A 12,191-nucleotide genomic window follows, 5' to 3' on the forward strand; every position below is an offset into this window, starting at 1 on the left:
AACGGAGGACATTAGAAACGATGACGCAGAGGCTCACGCTCGGCTCTATGATTGGATGTCATCAGTCATGGCGTATCCTTCCCTGATTCGTCAGCCACCCATCACATGACCCGTCCCCGGGAAGAAAACATACAAAAACAGCCTGGGCTACGTAACTGCAACATGGATAACGAATTACAAGCGTTACTGACTTTGATGTCTTTGCTAGCAGCTGTTGTGCAAGTAAATTCTGCATTTTACAATGCTATCACTGCCTACATGCGCCTGTTTACACCGGCGCGCGCATGCCTAGTGTTTGTGAACGGTCACGTGATCCGCATTTTCAGTCGTTTTAATGTGGACGGAGATCAATTCTAATACGCAGATAAAACGCTGGTGTGGACGGAGATCGTATTCGTTTTAATTCTCCGTTTCTAAACTAAAACTCAGTAGTGTAGATGAGGCCTAAGTCCACCACTATAAAGTCTTTCTGATCAAAACAACCAAGTTCACAATTCATTACGTCAAAGCCCTCAAAATACTGTTGTCTGTCATTTTCAAATGGACTTTGAAATTCATGCTCATTGTTGCTTCCGGCAAGTTTTTGTTGCCTTGGCAACCTGGGCGAGTACAATATTTTGGAGGCCTCTGTCACTGATGTAAATAAATAAGCTTGAAATGGATCATGAGACCTCTGCCGTTGAATAAAAGTTTGTGTGATCGCAATTGCAGTTTTAGCACTTTGTAGTGTCATGTCAGTTGTTTGTAATGTCTTGGATAACTGGAGAGGAAATAATGTAAACAAGACACAGACCGCAGCTTTCCTACCGCATTCATCATGGGATTCTTCTGTGATTTCTGTCATTAGGGTTACCAGAACAGAATAGTTGCCGATGATTGATTCGGCAGCAGTGCGTATAGTCCATCACGTTGGACTGAGGTTTTGAGTGTTGGGTCTCAATTCATTTTTTAAAGCATGGTTTCGTTTTGGAGACTGTCTGATCAAGTGAGTCACTTCTTGCACAATATCCAATGCATCTCGTATCAGCTTACAATTTTCCCCAGCATCTTGAAGGCAGGCATAAGTTAACAGTGCAGATGTACAGCCACTGGATTGCACTCTTTAAAACATGCAGCGGTGCAAGTGACCGGACATGTTCGCTACGCCGTCCTATGCAGGTCCTCTGCACAAATCACACATTATATTGCAGCGGATCAAAATGCCATTTATTACACAGAAAATTGTGTGAGCATTGGTTTTTGCCAAATCAAGTCCCATGAAATCCTCTCGAATTTTGTATGTGTCGTCCACCCAGCGAAGCAAAGTCACAAGTTGTTATTTGCTGGAAATGTCTTTAATTTCATCCACGAGTATTGAATGCCCTGAATGGGAGACAGGGTTTGTGTAACATTAGCAACACATTATTAGTCTAGTCAAGCCAAAGGCTAATCATATTAATTACCGTTATGTGTCCGACGTTGTAGAAAGCGATACATAAAACGCATCGACTTGTAGACGACCGTGTGAGTGAGTGGAGACGGGGCTAATTTGTTATTCATGGGTCCGCATAGATGAAGCAAGCGTGTAGAGTTACATTCAAGCTATTTTAAAGCATGAATAAATAAGAAAATCACAGGCAAAAAAATATTTTTAAATGCCATTGTGGTGATTAAAAATTAGTTTTAACCCCTTAAGCGGCACCCCCCTTTTTTTAAATAGACATGAAAATGCACATGCCGAACTTAAATGGTTGTAATTCAAGAATGCTTTGGAATATAGATGTAAGATTGGTCTTGTTCTAAAGAAGACATTTGGCAGATTTTTGTAGAAGTGAAATAACAGTGAATAATAATAAATAATAATAAACAGAAAAAAAGTTATAGAAGTTTGAGTTTAAGAAAATGTACAATGTTAAAAATGGTATTATTCATATTTTATATAAAATATATATTTTCAAATCCTGGAGGACTCTAAAAATGCAACAAAAAAAAATCAAAGCCAAAAATCGGAACAAGTTGTGTTTAAAATTTTAAGTTGATATCTCAAAAAATAAGCTTTCAATTAGTAATTTTTACTCATTTTTTAGTTTGGGCGCAGTACCAAACTTTTCCACTAGTTGACATTACTGCCCATATAAGGGCGCCTCCATTTCCACATGTGGTTTGAGTGATCTGAACCATTATTTTTACAATTTTCATACAATTTATGAAGTAGAAATCCTATTCAGAAGTATAGGATGGTTTGGAAAAAGTTTGTCAGATTTTAAAATGAATTCAACCTCTAAGAAACACAAAAAGAAACACGTATGTGCATTATAGCTCGCTGTCACATCACAAATGGTAAATCTTTTCTTTTTTTCTTTATATTTAAAAAATGTTCTGACTTTTTTTTTCTAAAACAATTGAATGAATGCTATCTTTTGAACTCTTGGCATGAAAACAATCTGAGGTTTCTACCATTCTTTCATTATTTTTCATGTTCATCACTATTTCAAAATAAAGGTCTGAACACGCCTTAGGAGTATGAAAATATTCTTGTTGCAAATTGATAAATTACGGCTCCTCTGTAATTTATTTAGAAAATCAGTCACCAAATATGTAAATGATATTTGATTTATAGTTTGTCAAGATTAGTTTGTATAGGATATTACTGTTTTAAATATGTAATGGCTGTGGGCCGATGCCAATATAAGGATACCGAGCCGTTTCTATGAACCTAGTCTTCCTTTGTTACTGATCCTCGCTATACTAACATTATCTGATTGTCTGCAGCCTGCCTCTCGACCCTTGGCCTGATCTGGACCCTGATTCGAAGCCGCCTGCCCAGACCTTTATGCCTGACCCTGTTTTCTGCCTGCTACTTCCAGCCTGGTTTCTCCCCGCGGTCAGAGCATCCCAGTCCAAGAATTCCCTGAGTTTATTATTGCCTGACTTTGAGTTAATAAAAGTTGTTGCATATGGATCTGCCTCAGCCTTCTGGCTCGTTACATATATACTGTATAAACTAAAACTGAAACTAAAAGTTTAAACTGAAACTAAAAGTTTAAACTGAAACTAAATTGACAGTCTATCAACTGTGCCCACTAAATCAGCTTTGTTATTGGTGGATGTTGGCTGTAAGTAGCCTAAGTATTTGAATCCAGTGGTTTTGGATTTTATTTTTGGATTTATATGCATTCATGTGAATCAGGTTATTTCAACAGTTGTTTAATATACAGGAATATCCAGTTTTATGTTCCAACTTGTCAGTTTTTCTTTTTAGATCATATACAGCTTTATTTTAGATTTATGCGTTTGAATGTCCCCTGCTGCCCTGCATACAATGTTTTGTAAATACTTTCAGGCTTGTGCTTGTCTGTGCTTGTTACAGGAAATACCAGTTGCTGTGCAGAATCCGACAAGACGGCGCTAACTTAGTCTGAGTCTGATAATTATAAATATGCAGCCCATAGCTACAGTAAGTGACACCACAAAATGTAAATAAATTCACGTAAACACAGCTCCCAATATTAGCACTCTATTATTACTTTGTGAAACCTGCTCAAGTATAGTTAACGAATCTGGAACACAAGACAAATATTTGCATGAACTGCAGTGCAAACACAAATTAGATTGGTCATTTGTTTAAACAAATCTCTGCGTGTCCACAAATCTCATTGAAACACGAACAAGTGAGTTTCTGCAGTCTGTTGAAGATCGTCTGTATATAGGACAAATGTGACCCTGGATCACAAAACCAGGCTTATGGGTCAATTTTTTTTTACAATTGAGATTTATACATCATCTGAAATCTGAATAAATAAGTTTTTTATTGATGTGAGGTTTGTTAGGATAGGATAATATTTGGCAGAGATTTTAAAATCTGGAATCTGAGGGTGCAAAAAAAGCTAAACATTGAGAAAATCTCCTTTAAAGTTGTTAATATCGCGATTGTGCTGCATTCACTCACAAAAATATATTTTTATATATTTAAGGTAGGAAATTTACAAAATATCTTCATGGAACAAGATCTTTACTTAATAATGATTTTTGGCATAAAAGAAAAATCGATAACTTTGACCGATATAATGTTTTGTTGGCTATTGCCACATATATACCCGTGCGACTTATGACTGGTTTTGTGATCCAGGGTCACATATAACAATGAATGGGCAAAAGTTATGGTGAAATATTTCGTGTTTTGTCAAGGTTATACACTGAGGTTATAAAACGTGATCACTTCCTCTATCTAGGTCTATTGTTACTATCTCTGTCTACGAGTCACACGGCTGAGAAGAACACAGTAAAAAGAGAGATGGGAGCTTGCAGTGGGGTTTCTTTACAGGCATGAACAAACAGGCGATAAGATCATCTCTAATTCACTGCTATAGCCAATAGTCAATGGATTTAATCCATATATAATACTTCTCAAAGACTGGATGTTGTCCAGTCTCTCATCATTACGCTGTCAAAAGGGGGGATTTCCTCAGCAATCTGATGCTTCCTGTTTTGAGAAAACAGACTCAACCTAAACAGCAGCTTCACTTCGAGGGAAAGTTAATGTAAGTAAATACAATTCTGTTGTCTGACTTTTAATATGTGCAAATTGAATTTACTGTATAAGATTCATGCGTGAATCATTTATTTGATTTGATAAATTGAAATACAGCATTTTGAAAGCAAACGCTTATCTTGACAAGCATTAATAGCCTACACTAAATACAATATTTCCATTGAGAGTTCGAGCAGTTCCTATAAAATAATGAAATTAACTGTATTGTAGCCTATTAATCAAATCACCTTCTAACGGATCGTTATGTGTGATTCATATGGCAGCTTTCAGTTTTACTTTTGTGCCGACAAGTTATAATTTGACTCATAATTTGAGACGCAGTGAAGAAGAACTTTCTAATTTTGCTTAAATAGATCCTCCTTCTGTAGTTAATGTAAAGTGAGACTGAATGTCATGGTCATACAGAAACGTAACAAAACGAGAGGAGAAACTGGGTGCGGCACTAATAAAATATAGCCTACGTGTTTGCATTAGTCAAAGTCAAATACTTTCAGTTTTAGTTTATATAGTTTTAGTTTATATATCATCATTATCACAGCTGTCTGTCATTGTCTAGTCATCATCTGCATTTAAGTTCCTGCTTGTCTGTTGTTCTTTGTCCGGTCTCGTATGTGTTTGGTTGTGTCTGCACTAGTCTATTATATAACCTTGTTGATCATTACATTTATCTTGGAAACCTTTCATCTTCATCTTCGTGCCTTCATCGACAGAGCAACCGTTACAATTGTATGGTATTAAAGATTGTTGAAACGTAATTTAATTGGTTAAGACCATTGTATTATCAGGAAGAGAACATCTGTGAATAAGAGGTCACGCTTCAATCAAACTAATCAAACATGCAAAGAGAAAGCAAAAAAAGAAAAGAACCTGAATCCTAAAACATAAATTATTATACATTTTTCCTATTTTTGGCGATACATTTTTTAGGATAGGCTTTCACACTGGTTTTTGGACTGACAAATATTTGCAGCTTTGATATTTCTATAATCCATTATTATATTAATTATTCAACTTATTGTAATCTATTCATTAGGAAAAGTTATCAGCCCAAGCTATCAAGACTTTCCCTGACTGGAACATGACAAATGGGAAACAAACCATGTAAGTTTTGTGTTTGAAAAAAATATACAGTACAGATATACAGAAGACAATTCTTTATTGTCTCTATAACAATAAAGAATGAATATTTTATATCACTATTTATTTGATAATTTATACGTTTTATTATTGATTTTTTATTTTTTAAAAATTTAGCACAAGAGGACCAGGAGCGCTTGTTAGAGGATTATGAAGGTGAGAATATGAACATATCTGTGTATATAGAATTATTATTATTTAAGAAATGTAAGCAATACAAACTACATTCAGACCTATTGTGAAACACATTGCATTTTGTTTTGATTTATATATTGTAACCAAGTGAAAAACTTTTTGCCTTAGTTTTAAGTAATCGTCTCAGGTACGACTGTAACCTATGTTCCCTGAGAACAGGGATTGAGACACTGCATTGATGACGCTTTGGGGAACGCCTCAGTGTGAACCGGCGCCTGAACCGCTTATCCAATTATGGTGTGGTGAAGTGTTGAGTCCCAGCTTAGGACCCCAGTAGTATATCTGATCTAAAGCTGTTCTCACAATTCTTAATGTAATCAATCAAACTTTAATTAATGTAATAATATTTTATTTTTATCCTGATTATTTATATAATTAAAGTGAAAGAAATAACATGTTTAGGAGTGTTTTGAGACATTGTTAGTTGTTATTAAGCAATATGCTAAGCTGTATGCTATGCTACTGTCTAAGCTAATTTAAAAAAAAACACTAAGAATGAGAAATGTTTAATTTCACAATCTATAGCTTCGGTTATGTACTAGTATATGAACCATATAATTTAAAAGATATTAATGGTCATTATAACGTAGTTCAAATGACTTGTATAATAAAGTGATATCTGATTTCTAACCAGGCACTAAAGCGGTTACCCATAAAATGTGCTTTGAACCAATCAGATTACTTGGGTCCTAAGCTGGGACCCATCACTTCAGTGGGACTCAACACTTCACCACAACGGCAATCTTATTGACCGGCGACAGCTTATGACATCACTACTAGTGCGACCCAGAAGTACTGTATAAGGGCACCCCCGAGGCATGGCGTTTCGTTCCCTGTTCTCAGGGAACAGAGGTTACAGTTGTAATCTGAGATGGTCCCTTTCGAAAGGGAACTCGCACTGCATCGATGACGCTTTGGGGAACGATATACCAACGCCACCATGGTGAGGGGAGTGCATGCCAATTATGGCTGTGGCAGAAACATCAGAGAATGGCAGTTTCACTGAAAGGCCAAACACTCCCCCTTCGGGTCACACAGTATTCAGTAAGTGACAGTATTCCCTACGGCCAGTGCCCAAGCTATAAGCCTCAAAGAAGCCTCCGAACAACTGAATGCTTACCAAGGCCGCTCAAAGGCTTGGAACCAAAAGCTTGCATGGAAGGGGTTCCTTTAAGGGAATATGGCCAGGAGGTCCGAATGCAGTCACCACCAGGGAGGCTGACCTGGTCTAATTTACTGACCTAGTCTTGCCAAGATCCTGTCTGTTTCCTAAACAGAGTCTCTAACATTATTTGCCTCACTTGTGGAGGCATCCGACAGGGAGGACTGCAGATAGTGTCAGTAATCACTCACAGACCGGATCATAGGGACGGCATCCTGGAGAGTAGAACTCAGCATAGCGCTTTCTAATCCTTGCAAACAGCAGGATTGCGAGTCCCCCTAGTGGCGCAGTTCGCACAGTCTATGCGATGGCTCTGACCTCATGTTATGTCAATCACGCTTACACACTGCCTCCGAAACTTTCGTCCGTCATAAAAAACTTCGGAACAGGTTCAATTTCTGCGTTTTTCGCATCCGTAACAAGTGTTTGAATGCCGTTTTGACAATTCAGAGCTTACGAATGACGGATATGATTTCGGACTCATAACTCATCAAAGATCCAGCCTCAGGGCTGATGCAAGAAGCGCTTGGGGTGAGAAAGCGGGGTATGCGCAGATTCTGTGTTATGCTAGATTTGAAGGCAGCCAAGGCAGATAGTTGTTTGCTTCTCTGAACTTTCCGACCACCGCCGCGGCGGATGTGGCGAACAGTTCAGAAGGCGTCACTGGTGCAACGAGAAGATAGGCTTTTTCTTTCTCCCCGATGTCAGCCAAGTTCAACCATACCTCTTTCTGGCCACCATCACAACCATCTAGTGTCCGGTCGTGGTTTGTTTGGTGGCCCAGAGAGCTAAATCTGTGGTGCGACATCCACTGCATCGGAGGAAAGGCCCTGACTTTGGTCCAAATCTTTCAGCAGATCAGCCTGGTATTGCTTACATCACAGCCATTATGTGCAAGGCAGCACCAACCAGATCTACCATCGCATATGCCTTGCCATTTAAGCACAATGTCATTTATAGTGGCTTAGAAGGCAGGGCCGTAGCACGCAGTGTCTGTGCCTCTCTGCGAGATAGTTCGCGAACAACTCGTCAATTGGGGGCATCGACACATACCCGTGTTCGCTGAATACCGGTTCTTCCATGCCTTTTTGATCTCATTGTGTAGATCAGGCAGAAATGGAAGGCTCACTGGAGCTGGAGCGTTATGGCTTGGAAAGAAAGCATTCGTCAAGTCTTCCACGAACGGTCTCTTTCCTCACGCGCTTAAGCCTCGCTGTGGCTGTGAGGGTTCGGGTTGTACATCCTCTTCACCCTCATCAGCCATCTCCTGCTCTCTCGGACTGGGCAGGAGAGCACTCACTCTCACGTGCCTCCGAGGGGCGTGAGAGATTAACTACTCTCTCATAGTTGGCACAAGCAGCTCCCTCAAGAACTGATCATTGCTCTGAGCCCAAACAGCAAACACACAAGTTGTGTGTGTCATCAGGTGTCTTAGACACGTATCCACACACTTTCTGAAGCGTTTTTCAAGAAGTTTTTAGATTTAAGCATACAGGAGCATACAGACAAAACTGTCCCTGAAGACGAAAAAGTGCATGACATGTTCTCAAGGCGCCCCTTATATACTTCTGGGTCGCACTAGTAGTGATGTCATAGGCTTTCGCCGGTCAATGCATTTTGCTTGATTGGAAAAGCGTTTCAAGCACCGTTTCACGCGGAGGCGTTCCCTAAAGCGCCATTGACACAGTACGTTACTGATTACACCTCTAAAGTACATTTTAATTTCCTTAAATTTAATGCAACTTTCACTCTTTCAGAAATTGAGCCCATTTTTGAAGAACTTAAGCTGGTGCTCATTGGAATTCAAGGTGCTGGAAAAAACACTATTGGAAATGCCATCTTTAGGAAAAAAGTCTTTACATTCTGGACATCTTATAAAAGTGACTCTAATAAAAAGAGTCTCAAGGAGACTCGTACTGTATCAGGAACAGAGATTCATCTGGCCCGCACTCCAGGCTGGAAAGGAGAGTTGAGTAGATCAGAGAAAACCAGAAGGGAAATTGTTCACTGTGTGCAGTCCTTATACGATACTGGCCCTCACGCGGTCCTCTTGGCTCTTAAAGTGAACTCAAAACTGCCAGAGTCGACCATCAGCACCCTAGAGAGTCTTCTTACGGATGAGCTGTGGAATCATACTATAGTGATCTTCACACATGGGGAAAAACTGGGACATTGCAACATTAAGGATTATATCAGAAGTACGCAGCTTCAGTCTTTAATTGAAAAATGTGGACAGAGATATTTTGAAATCCGGAAAAATGATGGAAAACAGATTACTGACACAATTGAAGAGCTCATTATCAGGAAGAACTCGGGGACAGCGATATGTTTTAATCTTTCTGATCAGAGAGAGCCTGATGAACATGAGGGTGATAAACTGTCAAACTGGAAAGGTCTTGTTGAGAGGACCAAATCTAAAATCGCCTCTATCTTAAGATTCAAGGAAAAGTTGCTGTCAAAACAAAATAAAGACAAAATAGAGATTAGAAAGCTACTTGATTCAAAGGATGAAGAGATAAGGAGACTAGAAACTATTGTTGAAGAAAAAGAGAGGGAGATAGAGAGGCTCCAGTCAGTGAGAACTCAAGATCCTGACCCGATCGTACACAGAAGAGTTGCAGAACTGGAAGAAAAACTTGATTTGAAAAACAGAGAGCTAAAGGAGAAGGATACTAAGATTGAAACACTGGAAAAAAAAGTAAAGGAGAGGGATACCGAGAATGAAGAATTGACAAACGAGATAGAAATACTGCGAGGAATAGCTAGACATCAGAGACCACATGAGGCACATGCAAGCTATCGTAGTAAACTCAGTCAGACGTCAAACGTCAGACGTCAAACAGACGTCAAAACGATGAACTCAAGAAGAGACACCGAAATACCGTTACATGATATTCCTTCAAATGGTAAGTATTGTGTTCAAATTCAATTGTTGAAAATATGGTCATTGGGTGCATCATGCATGATTAATGCATAAAGAAGAGGTACAGTAGTGTGGAAATTCCTTCCTATTAATAGTCGTCACATTGCTGTATTGTTAATTTTGCTTTAAATTAAACATGTTTTTATTGTATATCAATATTTGTACACATTTATTAGTAAATGCAATGGAGTGAATTCATATTTAACTTCAGCTCATCTGATCACATTCCCTCAGGCTCAGCTCTACGCAACTGGAGTCAGACTCTTCTTGATATCTTGAATGAGCTTTCTGATGATGACCTGAAGAGAATGAAATACTACTTAAAACATAATGAAGAATACAGAATACCCGTGAGCTCAATAGAGAGAACAGACAACAGAGTTGATCTAGCAGACTTAATGCTAAAACAGTGGGGTGAACGACAGTCAGTGCTGAACACACGAGACCTCATGAAGAAAATCCCCCGTAATGATGATGTCATGATGGATCTGTTTACACCTGTCTTGGAGGAAATTAGTAGCCTGGGAAAACCCAGACCATTCTCAGTTGTAACTGAGTTAGGGTCTGGCAAAGCTCCATAGACAATTCATTTCCACAGGGGCATCACCAACGGACGTCGCTCAAATGGCTCTGGGCGCAATTGGATAGATCTAAACCAATCAGAGCGATGAAGGACATGACGTATGCAGAGCCCATTCGTTTAGCCACCAACGGGGCAAGCTGGTATATCAGACTTTTTCCGAATCCAGTTGGTAAGACAGCAAACACATCTTTTTTGGATATGAAGGCTTCGAGTGCTGTTTTTTGCTCGGGTTTTAACGAAAATTACCATTTTAAATCGCTTGAAACAGACGCGATAGCTGATTCGAACGAGTGATGTTCCACGGCGGCATCCATCTTTGTAATGTACAAAATCTGCGTCACCGTCTCTGCTCTGTCGTCATCGTGTAAAGCCCGCCCCAACGTTTCTGATTGGTGCCGCGATTTCGACGGGTTGGAAATGGGTTTCAATGGGCTCTTTGCCAGACCCACTTGCAGAGCAAATATAAATTTGCCGGAAGTGGTCTGGGTTTTCCCAGGCTAGGGAATTGGTGAAACATGGGGATAATCAGCTATCATACAGTCATCATTTTTTCTCAAAGAGGACTGCTTCATTTGGTATCATTCTGAATAGAAATCATGCATCTTTATAGAAATGAGACACTGGAATATTTGTTATCTTCCAAGAACCATGAAATGTGCCTAATGATTAGTTCCTACCCGGCTAACCGGCAATGTTTTCAGAATGGTCTGGCAATTTCTCAAGTTATAAACAAATGTTCTTCCAGTAACATTAATAGAACATTCTGAATGGTGACATTTCTCATATTTGCAGCACCTGCTATTTAAAAAGGTTACAGCTAAATTCAGTCTTGACTTAAACATCTATCCAGCTTTAGTCAGTGTTGTGCCCTATTCTAATAAAACAAAAACACATTATTTAGTTGCTCAACTGACTTAAGGGAATCGCTGCCATTTAAATCTGTTCAAACACTGTTATGTCATGAGGATTATCAACTTCATACACCTTTATGTTCTTTTAAGATTTCAAAAATGTTGTCTCTTTTTGTTATTTTTAGGTCACATCAAAACTAGATTTTTTTTAATGTACTTTCACTATTTGTCTTTGTGACTTCAATAATGTACATTTTATGATTTGCATGTACCGGTACTGTTCTTTGTATATTGTTACAGTATATTGTGTCTCATATTAAATTAAATGTTACATATTTACAACTAATAATATGAAGTAAACATTCCACTTTTTAATGTGTGAAAATAATTTTCACAAATTTGATACAACTGATATTTTTTAAGAAATGTGGATTCTTGATTAGCATTTAATTCATGTTTAACCATGCCAATATGTAATGATTTGTTTTGATACATGAAGATTGTTCTTAATAAAATTGAGGAATTGAGTTTTTAGAACTGCTTAAATAAACTGATCTGGTGTATGTTGGTCGCATGCTCCTTCGTTATCAACACAATTCAATGGAACTTGCGACCATAGTTGGCTAACGTTGGGGTGAATTCAGGTTGATTGGGTCACATTTTGCCATTGAGATGACTAGGATAAAGTGTACCAATTAACCTGAATTCACCCTATATTTTTCTGTTGATAAGAAAAATCATTCTATTGTGCAGCGTTTAAGATGTGGATCTCGGAGCTTGTGTGAGGGAGTGGAGGTGTACTTAACCTG

General features: G+C 38.7%; 1 protein-coding gene across 2 annotated transcripts; it reads left to right on the forward strand.

Annotated features, from left to right (window-relative positions):
* Window positions 1-4,116: 4,116 nt before the first annotated feature.
* On the forward strand, window positions 4,117-11,944 carry LOC306994666 (uncharacterized protein). 2 transcript variants are annotated; one of them, XM_079605380.1, is made up of 6 exons: window positions 4,117-4,520; window positions 5,565-5,632; window positions 5,786-5,824; window positions 8,783-9,931; window positions 10,183-10,464; window positions 11,033-11,944. In XM_079605380.1, exons 2-6 carry the CDS (start codon window positions 5,617-5,619, stop codon window positions 11,041-11,043), a joined length of 1,497 nt encoding a protein of 498 aa, XP_079461506.1. In that variant the 5' UTR covers window positions 4,117-4,520; window positions 5,565-5,616; the 3' UTR covers window positions 11,044-11,944. The 2 variants fall into 2 exon arrangements, with proteins under 2 accessions (XP_079461506.1, XP_079461505.1); XM_079605379.1 differs by having other exon boundaries at window positions 10,183-11,944.
* The last annotated feature ends 247 nt before the right edge of the window (window positions 11,945-12,191 follow it).

The sequence above is a fragment of the Phoxinus phoxinus genome (genome assembly GCF_949152265.1).
Source record: "Phoxinus phoxinus genome assembly, chromosome: 2".
Classification (NCBI taxonomy): Eukaryota; Metazoa; Chordata; class Actinopteri; order Cypriniformes; family Leuciscidae; genus Phoxinus; species Phoxinus phoxinus.

Coding starts and splice junctions, on each gene's coding strand:
- LOC306994666 (XM_079605379.1), top strand. Junction 5,825..8,782: donor CTTGTTAGAGGATTATGAAG/GTGAGAATATGA, acceptor TCACTCTTTCAG/AAATTGAGCCCATTTTTGAA. Junction 9,932..10,182: donor ACATGATATTCCTTCAAATG/GTAAGTATTGTG, acceptor ACATTCCCTCAG/GCTCAGCTCTACGCAACTGG.